General features: G+C 37.9%; 2 protein-coding genes across 5 annotated transcripts; one reads left to right on the top strand and one right to left on the bottom strand.

The window, feature by feature from the left end:
• Nucleotides 1-4,368: 4,368 nt before the first annotated feature.
• commd5 (COMM domain containing 5) lies at nucleotides 4,369-11,961 on the bottom strand. Of its 3 annotated transcripts, none has more exons than XM_037781070.1 (8): nucleotides 11,817-11,961; nucleotides 11,627-11,736; nucleotides 10,261-10,421; nucleotides 9,417-9,445; nucleotides 9,249-9,299; nucleotides 8,970-9,065; nucleotides 8,587-8,662; nucleotides 4,369-5,216 (listed from the first exon to the last, which is right to left on the bottom strand). In XM_037781070.1, exons 2-8 carry the CDS (start codon nucleotides 11,679-11,681, stop codon nucleotides 5,115-5,117), a joined length of 570 nt encoding a protein of 189 aa, XP_037636998.1. In that variant the 5' UTR covers nucleotides 11,682-11,736; nucleotides 11,817-11,961; the 3' UTR covers nucleotides 4,369-5,114. The 3 variants fall into 3 exon arrangements, with proteins under 3 accessions (XP_037636998.1, XP_037636997.1, XP_037636996.1); XM_037781069.1 differs by having other exon boundaries at nucleotides 4,369-5,038; nucleotides 5,082-5,216; nucleotides 11,627-11,936; XM_037781068.1 differs by having other exon boundaries at nucleotides 11,627-11,936.
• Nucleotides 11,962-12,912: 951 nt separating this feature from the next.
• On the top strand, nucleotides 12,913-23,905 carry fam199x (family with sequence similarity 199, X-linked). 2 transcript variants are annotated; one of them, XM_037780385.1, is made up of 8 exons: nucleotides 12,913-13,066; nucleotides 15,560-15,741; nucleotides 17,236-17,455; nucleotides 17,641-17,799; nucleotides 19,085-19,246; nucleotides 19,667-19,850; nucleotides 20,086-20,189; nucleotides 21,123-23,905. In XM_037780385.1, exons 2-8 carry the CDS (start codon nucleotides 15,575-15,577, stop codon nucleotides 21,294-21,296), a joined length of 1,170 nt encoding a protein of 389 aa, XP_037636313.1. In that variant the 5' UTR covers nucleotides 12,913-13,066; nucleotides 15,560-15,574; the 3' UTR covers nucleotides 21,297-23,905. The 2 variants fall into 2 exon arrangements, with proteins under 2 accessions (XP_037636313.1, XP_037636314.1); XM_037780386.1 differs by having other exon boundaries at nucleotides 12,963-13,066; nucleotides 15,563-15,741.
• Nucleotides 23,906-25,132: the final 1,227 nt, after the last annotated feature.

Genomic DNA, 25,132 nt, shown 5'->3' with positions numbered 1-25,132 from the left:
ATAAATTATACATATATATATATATATATATATATACATTTTAGGACAAGGGGAGAACATTTCTCTTTGTTTGATAACATTGAAAGCAAAGTTAGACTCTGCTGTCAGCCTACTGACTCATTAAATAAAAAAGACAGAGATTGCGAGGATGAGCTGAAGTTTAGTTTTTTCAATGTGTTTTTTTAGATAAAACGGACGGTCACACTGAACTGGCTGCAGAGTGTGTGACCATCAGCAGCCCTCGTCCCTTGCCATGTTGCATTTTCTTACATAAGTGGACTAATTTGCCTACGGGTCTGCCGACCGCGGCGGAAACTATGGGCTGAAGGAAAATTTTAGTTTAGTAGTTCCTCAGACTCAAATTTTCAGGAACTTTTGGTGGAAATCCGGCTTATGTAACTATTAAAGGATGAATGACACAATCTTTATCTTGCAAATGAAAAGTTGAATTCAAAGGCAATAAGACACACCCTTTCTCAATGCAATACCCTCAGGTGTTTTGCTGCTGCAGTCTTTAAACACATATTGCTATGTAACTGACATTACTTACTGTTCTGCTCCATTTTAGCATTTTCCATTAACCTCTAATTGTGACTTTTGGGCACTGTGGCTGGTGTTCAGCCAGTTACAACTCCCTATATATGGACCTGTCAAAATCAAAACTAAATAAATAAATGACTCGATAAATAAATAAATATGTCATTAAATGTAACAGAAACAATATTAAAAATACATATAGCCATTAATTAATTGATAAAATGTGACATAAATTGATATTTCTGTTTTCATTTGCTTCTTTATTATTTATTTATTTAACATTTATTTTGTATTTATTAATTAATAATAATAAACAATTTATGAATGTATTTATTTATTTATGCATAATTTTCCCTTTGCATTTCGCCCCTCATTTATTTCCCCACATGTATTAATTTCTGTATTCTTTTCTCTATACATTTCTTTACACATTTCTTTTTACGTTTCTTTATGCATTTCTGCCTCATTATGCAAATGAGAGGGGCTGTTACTCAATTTATCAATTTATGTCACATTTTATCAATTAAAGAATGGCTACATTAATTTTTAATATTATTTTTGTTACATTTAACGACATATTTATTTATTTATCAAGTCATTTATTTATTTTTAATTTTGGCAGGTTCCGTCCTCCATAGCTATAAGGCTAGAAGTAGGTCAGAGTTTAATGACTCTGATTACAGGATTGTGCTCTGAATTGTTGTGATACCAGACTACGTGGTATTATTAGCACAACCTGAAGTAGTACTTCCTGCAGCCTCAAAATAAAACCGGTTTGCTAGCATGAGTGTGTGTGAATGAGTGAGTGGAGATTATAGGCTGGTCAGTCGATCAGTGTCCATGTCGGTAGTAGTGATGCTGGAGATATAGGTCGGCCGGTCTAGCCTGTGAACTCAATCCCACACACAGACATAAACGCTGACTGACATATACGCCGCAGCGGCAGACCGAGACAGACTGACACACATACAAAAACAGACAGACTGACATATATGAAAATGAGGACACTCAGAATATTATGCAAGCACACACACACACACACACACACACACACACAATAATCAGAGATCCCTGTGTCCCTTCATACCTTGAATTGCGTTATGTGTATATCTAAATAGGCCAACAATGTAGTCTAGTCATGCCTTCTAGCCCAGACTGTCTGGACATTATATACTGGGCCGAGAGAGACCAGCAGTTATCCTCAAAGTCATTTCACACACACTATTATACAAGGTCTTACTTGGCTGGTAGGAAAAATAGATTTTCATGTGATGGATAACAAGCATGCACTTGAGATATCACCTGAGATGTCTTTTTTCACAGTGAAAATCTCATATTACATTCCTTTAGGAAAGAATGCATAAACATATAGAGGAATGTGAAGCATGAAAGTATCAAGGTAACATGTGACGAGGGTCTTAAATCAGATTTGAACAATTTTTGCCACCTCATGGAACAGATGATTCAGTTTTCTATGGTTAGACAAGCTAAACAAGCAAAACCTGATTTATGTTGGCCTCAATTTGGTTGAGCGAGACTGTTACTTAATCAAATTAAGAACAGGGGCCGTATTCATAAAGCTTCCTTGTACTAAGAGTTGCTCCTAGTGACGACATTTTGAAGAAAATGTTTGAATTATGACGTTTTCTAAGAATTTCTCCAGTCAGTTAAGACTAGATCCTGGTTATATAAAAGTTAAAACTTTGAATGTTTTGTTTTAAGCGACAATTCCTGCATACTGTGCCTTTAAGACAGTGCTAGTACATTTTGGTTTCAGAGACTTTTCTCCCTGAGCTGAGCCTCTGAGAAAGTGCCCAACTGTGAAGACCCGACCATTACGTGAACCATTGAACTTAAAGCTTGCTGCTGACACAGACTGCAGGGAGAAACTGAGAGGCATCATTCTTGGGGTGTGGTCTCATTAAGTGGACATCTGTGGTGTTATCAATAACTTCTTTCAAGATACCTGTATGCTCATATTTGCTAATTGGTGGTAAACACAAAGTACAGTTGAGGCTGATTTGTAGGTACTAGATCATCAACCAAAGTATTGGACAAATTAAAATGTGAAAAGTCAAGTGATCACCACAGTTATTACAATTCCTCCTGAGGGTATGGATGTGTGAACCAAATTTCCTCACCAACCATTCAGTATTTTTGGAGACATTTCACCCCAAAACCACAAATTTCAACCACATTAAAAGCCTCTGTTTGGTTGAGACTGTTACTTAATAAAATCAAGAAAAGGGGTGGTATTCATGAAGCTTCATAGTACCAAGAGTTGCTCCTAGTGATGAAATTTCTAAGAAAATTCTTATGACATTTTCTAAGAATTTCACCTTACGGTTAAGATTAGATCCTGGTAAAAACTAAAATTACCAGCAGGGTAAATATTTAAGCAAATAAGTATAAACATTATCAGCATGTGAACAGGTTACTGCACAAGTATAGGTCTGTGTTTTCAAACAGTTTGTAGACTACTTTTAAATTATGGCTTACAAATTAATAAACAGAGATGTTCCTTACTGTAGTATTCATAATTACTCCATGTCTTAATAGAGTCTAAATTCTATGCATAGTACATTTCTATTACCCAAGTGCCCTCTTTTTAAAATTCATTTCTATACAAATGGCTTTAAATTAGAGTTTTTCTTTTTGTTTTATGCTTTTATTAATTAATTTATTCTTAAGGTTTTATCTTTATCTTTAGTCTTTTATCTATGTTTCTATTTCTTGGCTGCATTGAACTTTCTAATTTGTAACTGCACTGTGTACTTTCTGTTTTTATGTCTGTGAAGCACTTTGTAAACTTGTTTTTCAAAAGTGCTATATAAATAAAGTGTATTATGATTATGATTATAATTAACCCTATCAATTTCCCTGTCCATTCTATGCCCAATATCACTAAGAGTGCATCTTTATTTTAATTTTTTGGGACACGTTTTAAAAATAATGTGTCATACCCTAGCTACGAGGTCAACCACACCTCCTCACTTAGGTCAAAGTTTCTGTCCCTTCGTTGCTCAGAGTTGCTCTTACAAGTTCTCTAAATCACTCGTAAAGCTACGACTCTTTGCTAGAAAGTTTTAGGCTCAGTTAGGAGCTCTCTGAGAGAATGTTTATGAAAGCGGCCCCAGATGTAAAATATAGCCTTTTTATCTGTATTGAAATCCCATTAGATGGTCATTATGAAGGGATGGAGATTGATAGTAACCTCTGCCTAAGTTTTCTTATTTTGCTGTGTTCGGGACGTTTATGGGCGTCAGCCATTGGGCACTGGGTGTATAGCCCCCACGCATTCGCATCCAAGAGGAAGCTACAGAAATGGCGGACACATCGACGAAAAAAACGCAGATATAGCGAGGCCAAACGCCATCCCGCTGGCACGGCTTAGAATCAATGCTGTTCAAACTTTATCAAACTAGATTTTAAGGCAATCCCACAATTTGACAAACCATATGTTCAGACAATATTAATAGAGAGTTAAGTGAATTTTAAGTGGGTCAATTTGGAGAGCAATTCTTCAAGTGTAAAGCAGAATCTCTATATGGCAGTGCTAAAACAGCCCTTGGGTGCAGGCTTTTAGACACATTCCCTTTCTGTTTCAGTTCATTTACAATAAACTGTATAAGCCTTGAGTCACTGTATGATTGAAGGCTTTGTTGATTAAGAGCATTTGAAACAACTTTGTCATATGATTTGTCAGCTCAGTTATACCTTAGTTGTTTATGTGTTGATGATGTTGTATTGGTAAAAAGTGTTGAGCCTTTAAAAAATGTCATATGCATTGTTACCTCTGACATAGTATTAAAATCCAACAAATCATTCTTCACAAATACAGGAATAGACAGCTTTTATTAGAGAAATGTGGTTTAAGAGGTAAAAATTCTTGATGTTATTATGGCAAACATACAAAATAACTCAGCATTTTACTTTTTATACAATAGTGCTACAACCCAAAAGACAAGTAAACCTTTTGTTCTGTCACTGGCTTGAATTACATACATATAAAAAAACATGAGTAGAAACAAATGGTTCATTGGTTGACTGGTACATTCTTTGATTTGTACATCCTCATGTTTCCGGAACCATGTGGACAAAATGTTCAGTCTCAAACAGACCAGATCACATGACACCAGTTAAACTGGCTACTTAGTAAGAGAGTGCTCACTTGACTGCATTTGTATTTTGGCACAATGGAGGCTTTGCAGCCATCTCAGATCTCCCAATTATCACTGAATTTAATGATGCTAATATGTGCAGTTTACAACAAGGCAAGGTAAAGAGTGATTTTACAGATTTCTTTTTAAATATCGGCTGTGAGTCATTGTGTTTTTGTCTTCAGTATGGTCAGTATAAGGTACTCCTGTGGTGCAGCCAGTTATTCTTATCATTTTGCACTGCAGTTAAGTATGTTGGATGCCAACACCATCAAATCATAACATCATGACAGGCAGATTATTCTTATCTTTCATTATATTATATCAAAAATGATTTAGATGAGCGCCATTCAGTGCTATTTACAAAAAAAACTAAGTAGAGAGGAGCTGAATTAAATACCAGGCCTGCGTGGTGTATCAGTCTTGGATTTGGAGAATGTTCCTCTTCTCCAGGTCGTTCATCTCTTTGAGGATCAGAGCCACGTTGTAACGCAGCTCCTGGAATTTAGACACGGGCACCTTAAACGAGATAACAACAGTTCACTGACAATGTAACACAGACAAGGTGTCCAGCATGAAAACAACTGCATAGCTAAAATGTTTATAGAGCATAATGTGATAACGATGGCATACAAAATACCATAGCGATAGGATGATGGCCAGTATTGAGACGTTTGTAAGTAGTGGCTAAGCCAATTACATTGTTCAAAGGTAGTGAAGCTAAGCTAATGTAAAATTGACTAGTACTAAATAAAAAACTTCTGATCATTCAGTGCTGTTAATATGATACATTAAATGTTATTCCATTATATATTTATGCTGAAATAATTTCACAAGTAGGATTTCTTTTACTGTGTAAGAATTAGGGCTGTCAAAGTTAACGTGATAATAACACATTAACGCAAATTCGTTTTAATGCCACTAATTTCTTTAATGCAACTTGCTATTTTTAGGTTGTAGCGGGCTCATCCATTGGTACCAACCATGTCATACTAGCTTGTCGCGAAGGAGGTTAAATAACGCTCCAAACCTGCGCTGAATCTTGGCGAGGAAAAACTGGTATAGCCATTTTCAAAGGGGTCCCTTGACCTCTGACCTCCAGATATGTGAATGAAAATGTGTTCTATGGGTACCCACAAGTCTCCCCTTTACAGACATGCCCACTTTATGATAATCACTTGCAGTTTGGGGCAAGTCATAGTCAAGTCAGCACACTGACACGCTGACAGCTGTTGCTGCCTGTTGCGGCTGCAGTTTGCCATGTTTTAATATTTGAGCATATTTTTTATGCTAAATGCAGTACCTGTGAGGGTTTCTGGATGATATTTGTCATTGTTTTGTGTTGTTATTTAATTTCCAATAACAAATGTATACATACATTTGCATGAAGCAAGCATATTTGCCCACTCCCATGTTGATAAGAGTATTAAAGACTACACAAAAACATGATCTACGTCTAAGGTAGTGATGCTTGGATATTAAATTTACAATTTTCTGAAATAAAAAAAACTTATGAACATTCACTGTTGTTAATATCATCTATTTAATGTTATTCCATTATATATTTAATGGAAAAATTATATTAGTATAATTTTTCACCATTTTTTAAATGTTTTTAAGGTAGCCTACTGTAAATATGGTAAATATCTAGAATAGAAGTATAGCCATCTCTTCTGTTTGTTTTCATGGTTACAGCAGCAGATACGGTACACTCTTCAGTCATAGTCTGGAGCAGATCCTGAGAACACATATCAGGTGGAGACATAAGGTATATCCATCTATAGAATCTGCACACCGGATGTTGTTGCTACTTATCTTCTAATTCTGCTGTAATCTGATTATGTAAGCGCTGCAGCAGGTACAGTGACAGCCGTAGTATAAATCCACATTAGAAGCCTACTTACTAGCAGCCTCTCTCCTGAAATGATCACGCAGGTATGGAGTATGGCGCCCCCTGCTGAGTACAACATCTTACTAACTTGTTGAGCCATTTTGCTGTTGAGTTTCTCACTTTGCCTGCTCACTCTTTGTGTTATTTCTGAATCACTCATCACTAATTGCAATCATTTATAATGAACACATTGTATGTTTATAATACAATTTATGAACGTTATTCTAATATTATAAAGGTTGTTTCTGGGTTGTGCAGGCAGAACGGTTGCTACACAGTGAAACTACAATACTTTGTTGTACCTTTCGTTTATTTGTGAACTGAGGATTGGATCTTTTCTACTGTTATTTGAACTAATAGGTTTGTAAGAACAGACAGAAGAAACACGGTCAGAGGTTCAGCTAGAATTCTTTTAAGAAAAGGCCAATTTGCCAAGAAATAGAACAGTTCTACAGTATCATTTCTATTCTGATTTGCAATAAATGTTGTGTTATACAATATGTGTAACAAGTAGAACCAATATGTAGGACGGAACCTGCCAAAATTAATAAATAAATAAATGACTCAATAAATAAATAAATGTCATTAAATGCGGCAAAGATAATTTAAAAAATAAATGTAACCATTAATTAATTGATTTAAGGTGCCATAAATAGGATAAATTGAGTGACAGCCCCCTAATTTGCTTAATGAGGCAGAAATGTAAAAGGAAATGTGTAAAGACATGTATAAAGAAAAGAAGAGGTATAAATAAAAGGGTGAAATGCAAAGGAAAAATAATGAATGAAGGAATTAAACAAATGCATTCATTCAAAAATAAATATAAAATAAATAAATAAATAAAAATGTATATAAAAATAAATAACTGTAAAAATGAATAAAAATAAATACATAAATAAATAAAAGGGAAAATTAAACAGAAGAGTAAATAAATAAGGGCATTTATACAAAGACAAATAAATAAAGAAGCAAATTAAAACAGAAATATCAATTTATGTCACATTTTATCAATTAATTTATTTATTATTATTTAGATTTTTTTTGTTGCTACATTTAATGATATATTTATTTATTTATTTATCAAGTTATATATTTATTCATGTTTTATTTTTTTTGCAGGTTCTAGGTCAGACTATAGTTTAGAAATGTTGCGTCAATTATTCCACTGTGATCCTATTATGTAACAACTGAAACTGACCCACAGTAGCCCACTGGCTAACAACCAACTTCTCTTTCTACCAACAGGCTGAAGATAAACTGGAAATACACACTACAGTGCAGAGGTAACACCAGCCACGTGGACAAAATGGCCAACTGTGATGCACACCACTGTCCTTTCTATGATCTTTAAGAATTTAAGCACGTTGGTTTATAATAGGGCTGTCGCGGTGAAGGAATTTCCCCCGCGGTGATAATGGTTGGCTCAATAGTGTGATATGCAATATTATTGCCATTTCTTTTTCTTGCAAATTACTTAATTTATCCAGTTTTTTTTATTTATTTTATGACAGTTTTAAAACTAATGAAATACTTGTTTATTGTTAAATGCAGAACACAAAAGGGCAATGAGGGGCAGCGGGGTTTTTTTTCAGCTGAGACGCTTTAGTTGCGTCTGGTTGCTATGATACGGAACATCCGCAAAAGTAAAAATGCCAGCAAAAAGTAGAGTACTTGCTCTGGATATATGCGAAATATGTGGCGCTCCCATTTCAAAGATTTTAAAAAGAAAAAATGTGAACATAGCGGTTGTGGCGGTTGCTTGCCCTCCCCTGCGGTTGGGCTTGTCAATATTGCGGTTATTACAAGTCAAGTCAATTTTATTGTATTTACAACAGCCCTAGTTTATATACCTTCACTACTGGTGTTTAAATGGAAGGATTAGACTGAGTAGGTTTTGTATTTATGATCTGGGCACATATTTTCAGAATGAAAACAGGTTATTTTGAAGAGAATGGAAAATTGCCTGTACTATCAGGAACAAATCAATTGTTTAAGTACCTCAAAGCGCTGAAAGCTCCCGTCTGATAGTTTCATCTGCATCAGAACAGAAGGCTGCAGGGCCCTGGCTAAAGAGCTGTGGAGACAGAGGAGACACATAACCACAAGGACTTCATTACACTAAGTTGTAAATTACATTTCTTAAAAAAAATTATCCAATATTGTCACATCTTTTTCTTTTGATGGACCATGACTGCCATGATGACCATTACTGCTCAGTCCAACTACCCACTTCTTCTTGTATTTTTTACAAACAAAATATAAAAATAAGACACCTCACTTTCTGTAAGAGTTTTTTGTCCATGAAAGACACCAAATAACAAAAATAGAAAAGCTTCAGTGAACTGGTTATAGGTTGAAGCTTCTCTCCCTCAGTACATTACCTTGTTGAAATGGCGACATCCACTCTCCATTTGAAGTCTTCTAATGAGGGGAGGTGGGGATCTTTCTGGGAGGTTGATGCATCTAGAGCTGCGCGCCTGCAAACAAAGAGAGGTGTCACACAGCAATGATTTCTCCATGAACGGCATCTGAATGCCATCCACAGCAGCAGCGCTGTTCTGACACTGACCAAGGAAGCTCTGTGCTTTTATGAGAAGACACAAAGACAGAGACTAAATGTATAAAAAGGTCTAAATTTAGAGGCTGTAAATGCAACATACTTGTTGCCAAAAACCACACTGGAGAAATCTGTGATGAAGTCTTCAGGTATCCTAATTGACAAAACAGAAAACAACAAATTCAGCATTTGAGGTTGAAATTGTATTCTGTATAAACGGGAGTGATAATGCATCAAAACATTAAGGGTGTGATAAAATGATGAGCCTTGCCTCAGTTCTTTAAGATCTTCTCTGAAGGCCTAAACAGGGACACAAACAAAACACTGAGTTGTTTTTTTGTATGAGATTCGAAATGTTTACATCTTAAAGAGAACCTATAAATGTGTTTTCTCTTTCATTCAGTGTGATATATCGTTTTTTGTGCATGTAAAAGGTCTGCTAAGTTGCAAAGCCCAAAGTTCACACCAAAGGGAGTTACTCTCCCCCACAGAAACACTGCTCCTGAACTGCCTGAAACGCCTTGCTTAAAGTCCCGCCTTTTCTTCTGTAACGTGGTGATGTCACCAAGTAAAACATTTGCATAATATCTGCCTAGCAGCTGGGTCCTTTCAATTCAATGCTTATGAAAAGGAGGCAATTAGCATTTGTTGCCCTAGATACCCACATATTGCCTCTATGGTGTCCATCATCATCGGGTGTTTTTAGTTGGCATAAGTAAGTTTTTGAGTGTAGGCAGATTGGAGCAAATATGATTAAAAAAAAGTTTTTTGTTTTTTTTTACGGTCAATATATCCTGAAAGTAGTGCATGAGACAGGTAATCTGAAAGAAATCATTTGCCTCTGTGTCCTCAAATGCTCCTAATGGCATCTGCAAGATTTCACAGACCGGAGGAAAACAACCAATCAGAGCTGAGCTGGAGCCTTGCCGTCTCTGAGCAGCTGTCAATCACTTGGGAACTCCGATCAAACTAGGCAGCCCTGATCAAATATGAATCAGTGTTCTGTTACTGTAATGCCTATTTCTCGCATCAAATGTTTTCAGAACCATCTTGAGGAAATAGGCAAAGGCCAATACGGTCCAACATATAATTTCCAGTGTTTAACACCAACATACCTCCTGTTTCAGTGATGATGTGGGGATGCGGATGGCCTCAGACAGCACTCTGTACATCCCAGCTACGATGTGACTGAGCCTCTCCTGGGGAATGGTGCTGCTCTCTGCTATCGACTTCATCACATCTCTGCAGTCCTTCCCCTCCAGGGCGCTGACCACAGCTTGACACACAGTAATTCACAGGCACATTTAACTCACTTATTTAATGGCTTCAACTGCTAGTACTGTACTTTGTGGTCTGGTGTCAGCGAAACCGCCTCCAGCTCAATGCGGGGAAAACAAAAGAGCTGGTGGTGGATTTCCGCAGACGCACAAACTCCCCCCCGACACCGGTGAACATCCAGGGAATGGACATTGAGATGGGGACATCTTACAAGTACCTGGGTGTTCACCTGAACAATAACTGGACTGGACTGCCAATTCAAATGCACTCTACAGGAAAGGCCAGAACAGACTCTACCTGCTCAGGAGACTGAGGTCTTTTGGAGTGCAGGGGGCACTCCTGAAGACCTTTTATGACACTGTGGTGGCATCAGCTATTTTTTATGGAGTGGTCTGCTGGGGCAGCAGCATCTCGGCTGCGGACAGGAAGAGACTAGACAGAGTGATCAGGAAGGCCAGCTCTGTCCTGGGAGCCCCCCTGGACCCAATGGAGGTCGTGGGAGAGAGGAGGATGATGGCTAAGCTGTCACCCATGATGGAGAATGACTACCACCCCATGCAGGACACCATCTCAGCACTAGACAGCTCTTTCAGCGACAGGCTGCTCCACCCAAAGTGTGTGAAGGAGCACTATCGCAGGTCCTTCCATCCTGCAGCTGTCAGACTCCACAACCAGCACTGCTCCCAGTAGACCACTTACACTTACACACCAAAAACTGACAATAATTTGATATTTTCAGGTGGAATTTCATTTCATTCTCACTGTGCAATATCATTTTCCACTTGTGCAATTTTGTGAATAGTCTGTTTATTGTCAATACTGTATATACTGCTCCTATTTTTATACTTCCTTCTATTTAAATGGTTCATATTTTGTTTAGCTCTTTTTTTTACTGTGTTAGCTGATGCATCTTGTTTTTTGCACTATCCCCTTTGCTGCTGTACACTGCAAATATCCCCACTGCAGGACTAATAAAGGAATATCTTATCTTATCTTATCTTGTCTTATCTTGTCTTGTTGGGTCTCAGTGGCTGCTGGGTAATATCAGAGCATGCACAAGCTAGGCTCACTGGGCAGGTCACGAGTCTCCTGCAGATACCGGTATTTGAGCGGGTTTACGGTGCATGTACAATACACAGATATGTTATACAGACCGCTGAACAGGTCCGCAATTAGCTGGAAACATTTACACTAGTATTGTACCTTTCAGTATTCTTCTGAACAGCTCTTGGTCCACATCTTTCAGGTTTTTCGACATTGACTCTATTTCTGGAGGTATTCTGCCTCCCAGAAAGCTGGAGTCCCTTGTATGACTAGAAGACATGACTTACCATGAACTAATATGCTGGGATAACAGATAACAGATAGTAAAATGATAAATCTCTGTACTGACAGTTTGTGCTCTTCTTTAAGCTAGTTCTCTGTTTATGTGACAGCTTCCGCCTTCGCGTCACATGACGCTGTGCTCGCTCCCGGGAGTCTCGCGGTGACAACTTCCGCCAAATGTTAAGGAAAGGAGCTTCAATGCTTCCTTTATTATCTCCTTTAGCAGAGGATACACTGGAGCATCCTTTACCAAAGGAAAGGAGATAATAACATCCCACAATTCCTTGCGGCCGCGGCGTTTAAAGCGACGCACCATTTGGCCGTTCATAATAACAAACTATACGCTCATCTTGCATATTATTTTCATACACTAATTGGGATTCATGTTTAATATGAGTGGATAGTGACAACCATTTCGTTTCACTTTATTTTTCATTAATTATTTATTTCGAACATGTAACAAATACCTCTATAAAAAACAAAACAAGATTAACAAATAAAATGAACAGTAAAGAATCAATTAACAAAAATAATCAACATAAATAAATATTACATGTCCGAAAAGAAGTTGGAAGAAGTATATGGTCCTGCACCTTCTCCATAACTCCAACAATTAACTCAATATTTATCATATATTCCTTTGTTTATTTCAATTCCAACCTTGGTAATGAAGTGATATTTTTCCCCGGTTGTCATCATTAGGTCAGATGATCCTTTATTAAGATAAGATAAGATAAGACAAGATGAACCTTTATTAATCCCCGGAGGGAAATTCAGGTGTCAAAGCAGCAACATCAGCAAACAGAGTGAAACACAGAAGAGGTAAAGGTATACAAAAATTATAAAAACAATAATAGAGATACAGAGTGAATGGGTGAACATAGTGTATGCAGTCCGTCAATAAATAAATGTAGTATGTGCAATAAATAAATGTAATATGTACATATGTGCAGTCTATAAAGTGGTATATAGGATGTATAGTGTAAAGTAAATGTAAAGTGCGCCAGTTAGATTATATGTTGATTATATGTTGATAGAGTGTTCCAGCAGCAGGAGGACCTGTGGTATCTCTCTTTAACACACCGTGGGTGAAGCAGTCTGTCATTGAAAGAGCTAATTAACCACACACAGGTGGAAGAAGCGCCTTTTGTAGTCCATCTTCAGAACATTGTAGTTCGCAACAGCTTCCGCCTCCGCGTCACATGACGCTGTGCTCGCTCCCGGAGGTCTCGCGGTGACAGCGCGGATCATCGGCAGTAGAGAAAGGATTTTGCAAATGGAGGTGGCAGAAATGATCAATCTGTGAACGACAAAAAGGTTGGTGTTTTATCGCAGATAGCTTCTGAATTACAACTTCTCCAGGTTTATAAACCGCCCGGGTGTGTTATTGTGGGTAAAGGATGAGTTAGGTGATGTTTAGTGGCCGTGGAAACGCTCCGTGGGCATCTGGAGGATTAGCTAGCAGCTAGCTAGTTAGCTAACGGTGCTAGCTTGTGTTGTGTTCCAATAACAGGCTGCTCGTCTTTACATAACACCAACACTAAAAGCTTTATATAACCAGCCTTAAAGTGTATCCACACTAATACAGACACATTCTTTACAGCTGGATTATCATTTAGCCTCTTAAAGGGTCTGTTTACAGTCTAGCATCTCAGTTTGTTGTTAAGAATAACAATGATGGGAGTTGAATGCTTCACGCGGATGACATCTAGTGTCAACAATTAATATGAGCAGCTTCTTTAACATCCTTAGTAGGTTAAATAAACATGATCAGTTGGTATATTAACTAGCTTTACTTTCTAACGTCACTAATGTTACCAGCAAAGCCCCCACAATGTACATTAACTCCAGTAGCTATTAATGTTACTGCTTGATAATATGTGGATGAAAGAAAGTTTTACTTTGTGCACGAAATTTTGTAGGACTGTCTTTATTCAACTGCCTTTATTTACAACAAAGACGTACAATATAACTGTACTCATTTTCAAGTCTCTTCTGCACTAAATTCACTTTTTTAATAGTCCTGTATCACAGCTGTTACCCTGCACTATATTCACTTTTAACCGTTTTCTTCATCTCCTTGTATTTTTATATCTGGTATATTTTTTTGTACTTTGTACTACTAACTTTTTTACTGCCTTTTTACTAACATGTTTTGCACTATGGAACTGGGATGCTGGAAACTTGAATTTCCCTCAGGATCAATAAAGTTACTATCTATCTATCTATCTATCTATCTATCTATCTACAAACAGTGTTATTGCTTGCTAGTATTTGGATGAAAGAAATTTTTGCTTTGTGTACGAAGTTTTTGTAGGACTGTCTTTTTTCAACTGCCTTTATTTACAACCAGGGAGTGAAATTAGCACCTGCCAAATAACAGGGTAAATGTTGGCTGTGGCAGGTGAACATTTCAGGTCATCTGTCACCATGGCAGACAGGTTTTCATTATATTAAGAAATATTATTTTTACAAAACAATTCTAAAGCCTAAATTAAATATATGGTAACACTTCATTTTACAGCTCCACTATTTCTCAATAGCTGGTAATTTATTTAATACTTCTCCAGGGAAAGAATACAAAGCTAATTGTTTTGCTTTATTTCCATGTCTGCTGGTAAATAGATAATAATTAGCAAATAACTTCTTTGAAATTTCTTTAAAAAACTCCCTGAATCATGACATTAGCTACCAGGTTACATTTGTTTAAACAATAAGTCACACAATGGCAAGATTTGTGCCTGATCAGAAGTGTCTTCTATTAGTTTTGGTTTTCCACCTCCGATGAAGAGCAGAACCTATGGGCCCTATTTAACAATTATATACTATTTTAGCATATAATTATTAAATTATGTTTATAATAAAGTCATTTTTGATAAATTGAGGTAAATATTGGGGTAATTTGGCAGTAATTCCATAGAAATTTCAAATAGGTAGCTTGCTATTTATCACTTAATTACCATGAAATTTGCAGACCTGTGAAATTAAGTGTTAATAAATATAGTATTGGATTAAGGTTACATGATATATTCCATAATTCTACAGTCTGGTACCACTGACTCAGTGTTTACAATTTTAAAGCGTTCAACCTAGATTTCAGAAGTGGCAGACAAAAAAACCGAGTGGCCGGTAGAAATGTTCAGTGACCTTCCACAGTGGCAGGTGAGGAAAAAGTTTAATTTCAGACCCTGTTTACAACAAAGACGTACAAACAGTGTACACTTTGTACAAGTATGACTTTTAAAACATTCATTACAGTTAAAATTTAATGAAATCCTTCTTAAATATTTAAAGTCGTCATAGCTTTTTCGTTCATCATGTCTGTAAATGAAGGTGCCATACTGTATGGGCCATACAGCTGGAGAAAGTTAACAAAACGTTAAAAGCATAACATTACATTTGAATGTGAAATTTACCCCAAATGTTAAGCAACTAAGTTATGCAAGAAATATTCACTTCCACCCCACATAACCGAAGGTACAATATCACTTAAAAATACAGTAATCTGCACATTAGTACCTATTTTCCTATTGATAAATATCCGCATATGAGTGAAAGCAATGGAAAAAGAATGCCTAAATTAATTATATAATTAATCATTAATAAAAATTGCAAAGATTGTTTCTATTTTGCCTTTATCTTTCCAGTGCAATCTAATTACAATATCCTTGCAATCAATACATTCTACCTTTTGTAAAGCTTTTTTTTGAGAGTGTGTCAGATGTGTTTTTTAATTTGGTGGTAAATATTGAGACCGTAAAAGTGCCCTGTTATTGATGTATTTGTCTTATTTTGTCTCCGTTTCTGTAGCAGTTACATCTAGCCATGTCAGACTCTCTGTATGAGAAGTTTTTAGCCCCGGAGGAGCCTTTCCCTCTCCTCTCCCAGAGGGCCAACCTCAGTGATGTGGGAACCCTGGACGTCAGTGACTTTGGCTGTCAACTCTCGTCTTGTCACAGAACAGATCCTCTACATCGCTTCCACAGTAACAGGCAAGTAGAGACCAGAGACTGTGTTTGTGTTCACATGTGTGTGTCAGCTGTCTGTGAGGTAGACTGACTGGCAGAATGTATTTTCAAAGTTTATTTGTAAATAAAAAATCATCATAATTGTTTTGGAAATTTATTTAAGATATCCATTAGGGCTGTCATGATATCAGATTTTCATTACACGATTATCGTGGCCAAAAGAATTCACAATAACGATCTTATTGCGATATCTATAGAACATTTTAAAATAAATCAGTGAAATTCATCTTTAACTTTGTTTATTGTGCATTATGTCTCTTGTTTGGCAAATTAATAACACTCAAAGTGTAGGGAGGTGGAGAAAGTCTATAACCATAACTGTATATATAAAATGATTTAAGAGGTGATTATTTACCCTATATTATCATATGTATATTATTAACATGATATCAATATTTCATTTTTCAATATCATGGTTATCATCAATACCGGTATATTGCGACACCCCTAATATCCACCTTAGTATCCTATGGCAGTGATTTTCATAGTGGGGGCCGCCGTCAGGGAAGATAAGGAAAAATGCTAAAAATGTATATATATATATATTTAAAAAAATACTATTTTATTATTATTATTATTATTATTATTATTATTATTATTATTATTTTGCTGCTCCTGAAATTTAGCCAGCTAGCTTAGTTGCTAGTATCTAGCTAAATTTAGTTCTAACTCACAAAAGTGGACACGTTTTTGAAAGGGAAAAGACCTGACGAGCAGACACAAACACACACACAATGTTATTAAATGTTGTTAAAATAAACTGACAAACAATGCTTGTAATGGAAAACAGAAATATTGAATCTAATGGAATGTTGAAATACAAATGTAATTATTATTGCATTAATAAAAGTAAGGCAAGTCATTCGTAGGTTTTATTTTATTTATTTATTTTTTGAACATTTGCTGTAGTATTGTCAATTGGGTTTTTAAAAACATTTTGCAAAAAAGGGGGGCCCAGTCATAAGCTAATGCTATTTGGGTGGCCTAGGTATGGAAAAGTTTGTCCTAAGGGACAACAGTTGGACCTACCACCAACTGCTGCAATATGTGCCATTGCAGCTGTTGTTGGTGGCATTCACTACACTGCTATTGACAAATGTTAATGGGCTTGTCAAGTTGCACATGTTCTGGTTGACAGTGCCAGAAAAGGTTGTTTACAACTGTGGCAGTGCACTAGTATTGATGTATTTCACACCGCGTTTCTATGATTGCGTTGTCTCACATCCAAATCTAGAGCACAAGGCCAGTAGTAACACATGTTTTGCAGTTGCTTATCAAATGAACTATACCTCTTGCCACTATGAAAGAGTAACAGTGTTTAACTATATTGTCACATGGCACTGGCACTGAAAGTGGCTGCCATTAGAAAATGTAAAAGAGCAGCATTTTATTCTCCTAATTTGAAGAAACCTAGGGCTCCTAGAATGTTCTCTGACGTTCATTCACTTTTCTCCCCAGGTGGAACCTTACTTCCTGTGGGACCAGTGTTGCCAGCTCAGAGTGCAGCGAAGAGCTCTTCTCCTCTGTGTCTGTGGGGGATCAGGATGACTGCTACTCCCTTCTGGATGACCAAGAACTAACATCTCTGGACCTGTTTCCAGAGGGCAGCGTTTGCAGTGATGTCTCCTCCTCCATCAGCACCTACTGGGATTGGTCCGACAGCGAGTTTGAGTGGCAGGTTGGTTGCAAACACGGCTGACTTTCATTCAGGCGCTTTAGGACAGAAGTCATGAACCTAGTTGCATCAGAGGTTGTGGGTGTTACAGTGATTAGCAGGATAGCTTGTCCATTCCAAATAATCTGTCCTCCTTTAGTGTTTTCACTGCTCCTCATTGTTTGCCCGTCTTACTTCTGTCATCACAGTTGCCAGGAAGTGACATCGCCAGCGGCAGCGATGTCCTTTCTGACATCATCCCGAGCGTGCCGAGTTCACCCTGTCTGTTTTCCAAGAGGAAGCCCAAGCCCCACCCTCATCGCAACCTGGATGAGTTACCATGGAGTGCCATGACCAACGACGAACAAGTAAACAGAGCCAACACATCTTTCTGTATTATGGTGTTTTTAAGTTAGCAGCCTCTCTCCTATCAGAGTGCTCAGAATGAACAGTTAAACTGACAAGATCGCTGATCCAGATTTTATTTTAACCATTTTGAAATTGATTTTTTAATGTCAGAATCGATATATTTGCTTCATTTGAGTCTATGCGCAGGTAGAAGGAAGTTACCGCCTTTATTCTTGTAGTCAGAGTAACGTGATACTCTGTACTGTATCCGTCACCAAAACAAACCGCAGTGAGCCAAAACAACAAAGCAGAAAACGGCGGATGGTCTGCATAAATACGACCTGCACCCTCACATTTTTTAATCCAGAGTGGTAAACACTACATATACAGTAAAGTATGGAAACACTTTGGGTTTACACATTGCCAGGAAAAGCAGATTTAGACATGATTGCTAAAGCTGCATATTAACTCTGTCATGGACAGGTAACGTGCGGTCAAGCCGGCCGTCACTCGCATCTCCGTGGTCAAATCAGCCGACGCTACAACTGTAGAGCACCCATATACTGACATTTATGTTAAATGCATTCAAACGGCCCCAATGGAGCTGACTATGGATGTATAAAGAGAACGGAGCGAACGGGAGAGCTAGCGACGGACTTCACGAAGTTAGCTGAAGTATACACGTGTGACTACATCTGATTTTCAAAATAAGGTGTTAACAAACGGAACTGTATATACAGCATACATATATGAAAATAAGATTGATTGGATTGTATTCACCAGAAGTATAAAACATTACACGTCCCTTATACATTAAGAAGCAAATACCACTAATTTGTGAAGGAAATGTCTTTATTTCTTATTTTTTGGTTGCTGAAATTTTTTTTATAAATAATTCCTGACAATGACTGATATATTTGTACATGTATACATGCTGAAAATCAAAACATTTTACTGTTTTAATTTAGATATTTTCCAAAGTAAAAGTCCCTAGAAGTTTATGATTCAACTTTTTCTCATGGTCTATTGTTAAAAAAGTTAACAAAAATGAATTAATGCAGTTAATCATAATCAAATTGCAATACTTGTAGAATCACAATACTTAAAAATCGCAACACATATCGAATCAGCACCCAAGTATAGTGATAGTATCAAATCTGGAGATAGCTGAATCGTCCCAGCCCTATTATAAAGCAGCCAATTTCATCCATGGGTGGTTTTCTTTAATAACTCCAGCAGTCAAAAACACCCCATTACGCAAGGAACAAACCTGAAAACTACATGTGTCTGTGTTTCTGCTTCCAGGTGGAGTACATTGAGTACCTGAGTCGGAAGGTCAGCACAGAGATGGGCCTGAGGGAGCAGCTGGACATCATCAAGATCATAGACCCCTGCGCTCAAATCTCTCCCACCGACAGCGAGTTCATCATAGAGCTCAACTGTCTCACAGACGAGAAGCTCAAGCAGGTGGGCAGTGACCCTGAAACACACCAACATACACCACCATACAAGTCATATAAACCAGTCAACAAAGCAGATTTTCATTCACACATGATCTCACACAAGATCTCACACTCTACCAAAGTGTGAGCAGCCTGTCAAAAAGTCGATATAAGAAAAGAGATTTTAATTGGTTGCATTCTTGCCATCCTCTGGGGATTCAGTAAGTCTGCAAAGTAATATCACTTCCTGTGAAAAGTTTTCCATGGACATGACAGTCTAATTAATATATTAAATGCAAATGAAGCATAAATATAAATGCCTTTTGGTTATTTAAAGCCACATAGTTTAAAATGTATGTGATTATAACATGAGCTGTTCCACTTGTTAATTAGTTAAATGTAAGTTAAAATTGCATGTCAACTAATGCCTTTGTGATGTCATCAGGTGCGTAACTACATCAGAGAGCACAGCCCCAGGCAGCGGGCCAGCAGCACCAGAGAGGGCTGGAAGAGGAGCAGCCACAGCAGCGCCAGCACCGGCGGGGTCAGCGCAGCCAGCAGCAGCAACGCCAGCATCATCAGCTCCAATAGCTCCTCCACTGGCTCCACAAACTCCAACTCTGTAGCAGGTAAGATGTTAGCTGGCCGGTTAACAAGTTAAGTAGCAGTAATGGTGCCACCACTGGAGGATCCTGCAGCGACGGGGCCATGTCAGCTCAGTTGTTGTGATTGAACTGTGACAGAAAGGCACTTTTATTAGTGAAATAATAAGAAATTGTAACATTAAGTTAAATTTTCAGATCAGTTTCAGTTATTTTGAAATCTTCTTGGTTGTAATATTGTTGACATTTCCTTGTGTTCCAGGTGGTCCAGCATCAGCCTGTAGTGGAGGCAGCGTTGCCAACATTAGCAGAGCTCACAGCGATGGCAACCTTTCCAGTGCTGCAGAACGTATACGAGACTCTAAAGTAAGAAACATGAACATGTGCATGTGAAAATGGAGACAATAGGCTCGTTCGACATGAACTGCTCCTCACCTGGAAAGTAGCCAAGATCAGGCGGCGGCAGCAGGTGACATGTCGGGACAGTTTCCAGCTGCTTCCGGTGGCCTTCATCAAATTTACAGGAAGTCACAGGAAAAGACACACCCTGTTAGATCCGATCTGTAGACTACTTGTAGTGGTTTGTTGTAGTTTGCAAACCACGTTCGGATTTATTTATATTTGTTTATAAATATATGTGGAAATGTGCGTGTACCTGGCATTGTATTCTATCCTTTATTCTTTTTATGTCCGCCTTGTACAGCACATTGTAAAGAGCACTCGTTTAGTGCTTATAAATAACCTTCATTAATATTATTATCAACCACACAAGATATGTTTGTTAAGAGACGAAACCTTCATTGCACAACATGAGACTAATATCCTACAATCTAGTTTTAAATATTATAATTATACAGAAAATTAGGGTTGTCTACAACACGTGGTGTTTGTTGTCAAAACTAAGATCCAATCAGCTCTTTGATTAGGCGACAGCCATGTGTTTCCTGGGGTCTTGCAGTTGGTAGAGAGCAACTGCAGCGCCTGGCTCTTAAAAACTGCAGCCGCATTGATCTCCTGAGGTTGTGCTGGCTCATCCTGAACGAGCCTATTCTCTAGTTTCTTGAAGATGTTGTTATTGTTCTTGACAGATACTATTCCATTTTGAGCACTGGAACACACAGGAAAGTATACCCAAGCTGTACATTTGCCTCTGGACCCTACTATTTTTTGATCTTACTCTGGTTAAATTTGTTGTTGAATTATTTCACAGAGCACGTGAGACTAGTTGATCACATCAACACTTTGATCCTCACCTTGGCATCATCTCTAACCTCTCTCTCTCGCCACGCCATCTTTCAGAAACGTTCCAAGCAGCGCAAGCTCCAGCAGAAAGCCCTCCGGAAGCGGCAGCTGAAAGAGCAGCGACAGGCCCGCAAGGAGCGTCTGAGCGGACTGTTTCTGAACGAGGAGGTGCTGGCGCTGCGAGTGACGGAGGAGGACGACCACAGTGATGACCTGGACATACTGATGTGACACCAGTGAATCAATCAGTGCTCCCTCTACGCCTGTTCCCCCACCACGCAGCCACTGCCATAGAGCTCATAGACCACGCTACTCCACATCACTGCATGCATTTGGCTTTGTGTAATGTCTGATAGGCAGCAATAGCTTGTAGTAGCCTCTGACATATCGCTTGCTAAACTAGTGCAATACCGCTAGTGCTAAAACTGACAGCCGCTACAATCACTACGCTAGCTATAGGAATATCGCTAAAATACTGCTAATGCTTTGATTAGATGCTGACCTCAGTCCGGCCTGCTTATAGACAGTTCTAACGCCGCAACAACCTAGACACTCGCAGATACACACAAATATACCGTTATTTCAGCTTAATACAGTTAACAAGAGGATTGCTTCTAGATGCTGTAACAGCATACATCCACTGCTACTAATACAGCCACCACTGGCAGAAGGACAGATCAGGCAAGAGGAGCAGAGTTTGGCCACATTATGCAGATGAAAATCAGGTGTTTATTTCTTCATAACATCCCCAGGGGGAACTATAGACCCTTTTTGTGTCGACGTCATGATTACATCATGTTGTTAGCTGGAGGCAACACAACGGAAAGACTGGAAGCAAACACCGGCAGTGGGCTAAAGTTACACTTGGAAAATATCATCTTGCTGTATGCTTGGGTGGCACAATTGAGATATCACATGACATACATTTGAGATGACAAACTGTGATTTGAGGCTCTAGCGAGCTACAATATTGTCAAATCCTTTCAGAGATGGAGAGAAAATGTTGCTAATAGTTAGTTGTCAGTCTCCCGACAAGCTAGCTAGCTAACTAGCCAGCCGCCTACACTTCCATCATGTTAACTAACAGAAAAGGGGTCTATATGCAAGGTGGTTGGATTTTACATTCATGCTCTACAGGGCTATATCTTCACTGGCCAAACTCTGTTCATCTGCAGCTCTGGTTTAAACTGCTGAAGGTGACGTTACAGCACGAATATAGAGATCTGACTGGGGAAACAGTATTCAGATTAAAACCTTGCATTGATAAGCAATTTCTCTACATGGTGAATGAAGTGTAATTTCAGGGGGGGAAGTCATTGACACTCCTGAAAACCATCCTCCAAAGCCGACTAATACATGTGAGATTAAGAGGTTCCTGATGTGGAAGTGAAAGGAAGTGAGCTGGTCTGTCTTTCTACCCGCTGAGTGTCGCGGTCCCTTTTCACTCTGAAGGCTTAGAGGGAGCACTGAATCTGCATGTTTAAAAAACCGTCACCCACACCGACTCCTCCGTGTGGTCCAATAACTAACAAAGTCGCTTCATTATTTGCATACACCTGTTTAAAAAATAGCATATGTGTTGTAAATAAATGATAAATAACAGCATATTTACCGCTTGCTTTCAGGTTTTCCTTGGTGATAAAGGTTTGATTTAAAGTTTTTTTCCCCCTCTATGTGTATATACTTATATATATGTTATAAGGTAGTGAACTAATTGGTTATCGTAGCTTAAATGCTGTCTATTGCCACTGGTTCTTCGCTATATTTTGAGTCTTATTTTGAAGCATTTAACTGTTCTGTCACAAGTACTTGAGTTTCATCGTCTCTTTGTTTCTCTGCCAGCACTCCTACTGTATATTTTGACTTAAATAATCACAGATCTTCTCCATCATTTACTTCTGTGTACGTTTTTCTTTCTTTAAATGATTTGACCACCATGATAACTTTCAAGCATTCGAGCATCGCTAAAGTCTTTATAAGAAGTTTTTACAGATCATATTGTGTCTGTCCACGTACTGTATGGCTGGTTTGGTTTTGGCGCTGAACTTGAGCTGGTTTCTTAAGCATGTGCATCTAACGTTGAGCCATTAAGTTTAAGTTAAAAGATTGAAAATTTGCAACAAAGTGTTGAAAAAGCACCTCATCTTTTTTTGTGGAGTCATAGCTACCTACCATGACGTTTTCATATTTGCAACCAGAGATATTGTTTTTGTTTTTTTTCTCCCTGTCTACCGTGTAAGAAACACTTTCCCGCAGCTTCTCAGCTGTAACGTGATGAACCACTGCAGCTATCGGCTGTCATTTCTAATACTTTGTGTACTGAGCTTTGGCTCTTGTCTCTGTCTCATGTATATTAATTGCAGCAATTATGTTAAATGCAGCTTTATGTATTCTGTAGTTATGAATTAGTAAAACTCTATTTTGAAAAATAAGATAATTTTGAAAAAAAAAATTAAAATAAGCCAGTGTGATGCAACAAAGGTATTTGTGTATATAAGGTACCATGTAATTTCTGATAATGAATGAACTGATTAAATATGGTTTAAAAAAAAAAAGTTTGAGTGTAAACTGAACTTTTTGTTTTTCCCTCAGAATTATTTCACACCTGTTGAAGATTTTAACCATGAGCTACAATAATAACAGTGTTATTACATGTATTAGTTCCTAACCAACCACTATGGAGCAGTGTTGCCTGTAGTTGTCCCTTGTGTTATCACTGGCTGAAATATATGGAATACCAGAGATGCCACGTTGATGCTTCAGGCAGGACCGTGTGCAGTCCGCTCAATGGTTACGATCGACTGTAAACTCGTGAAATAAACTTACTTTGTTGCATCCTATTGTTGTCGTCTGTGGTGGCGTTTTCTTCAAGTGTAGGCGCACACACATTTTATCACATTTACAAGATAAGGCCACAACGTTACAGGCTGTAATCCAGCCTCGAATAACAGAAGCGGAAATATTATATAAAAGTGAGATTTTCATGTTTTTTTTATTATAAAGCAGGCTTAAGTCCTATATAAATACTGTGAAAGTATCGAAACACTCAATCCACAGGGAAATACACACAGCCCGTATTCAGAAACTCTGCATTTGAAACGAGCTGTCAGGATTTCTGCCCATTCGTGATGTCACAAATATACAATATTTAGACTCTTTACACAGTTTTAAAAGTAAACATTCTAAATGTGTCCCAGTTTATTCCTGGTTACAGTGTATGTGAATAACATCAGCTGACAGGAAGTACACATGGACCCAAGCTGTTGCCTAGCAACGCAATTCTGTTGCAATTCCGTCAAAACGAGCTAAAACGGAGCGTTTCAGACAGAGGGTGAATACAGGCCTATTCAGGCTGACAGTATTAGGAAAATAAAGTTTTTTTTTAACATTACAGCATGTAAACATGTTCTAGTAGAAAAACAAAATACAAGTATGATCCTGAAAATAAGCATTATATGGGACCTTTAAATCAAGATCCTAAGCAGAGACAGTGTTCCATTTTATTATTTCAAGTGTTTTCAACTGCGAATGTTAAATTCTTAGCTGCTATTCTTTTAAAATTAAAGGTCCCATATTGTAAAAAGTGACATTTTCATGGCTTTTGTAAAGCAGGTTTAAATTCAATATAAATACTGTGAAAGTATTGAAACGCTTAATCCACAGGGAAATACACACAGCCCGTATTCAGAAACTCTGCATTTGAAACAAGCTGTCAGGATTTCTGTCCATTTTTGATGGCAGCTGACAGGAAGTAAACATGGACCCAGGCTGTTGCCTAGCAACACAATTCTGTTGCAATACCATTGAAATGTACTAAAAACAGAGTGTTTCCAATAGAGGGTAAATACAGGTATATCCAAGCTGACAGTATGAGAAAAATAAAGTTTTTTTTAAACATTAAAGCATGTAAACATGTTCTAGTAGAAACACAAAATACAAGTATGAACCTGAAAATGAGCATAATATGGGACCTTTAAATACGAGGCAGTCGTGTGTGCGGCTCCTGCAACCCCGCATGTTGTAACTGTGCATGTGTCTGCAGTTCACCATGTGGCCTGAAGGGGGCA

Source organism: Sebastes umbrosus, chromosome 9 (genome assembly GCF_015220745.1).
Source record: "Sebastes umbrosus isolate fSebUmb1 chromosome 9, fSebUmb1.pri, whole genome shotgun sequence".
NCBI lineage: Eukaryota > Metazoa > Chordata > Actinopteri > Perciformes > Sebastidae > Sebastes > Sebastes umbrosus.
Note: the sequence above shows the minus strand (reverse complement) of the source record. Positions and strands in the feature narration are given on the sequence as shown.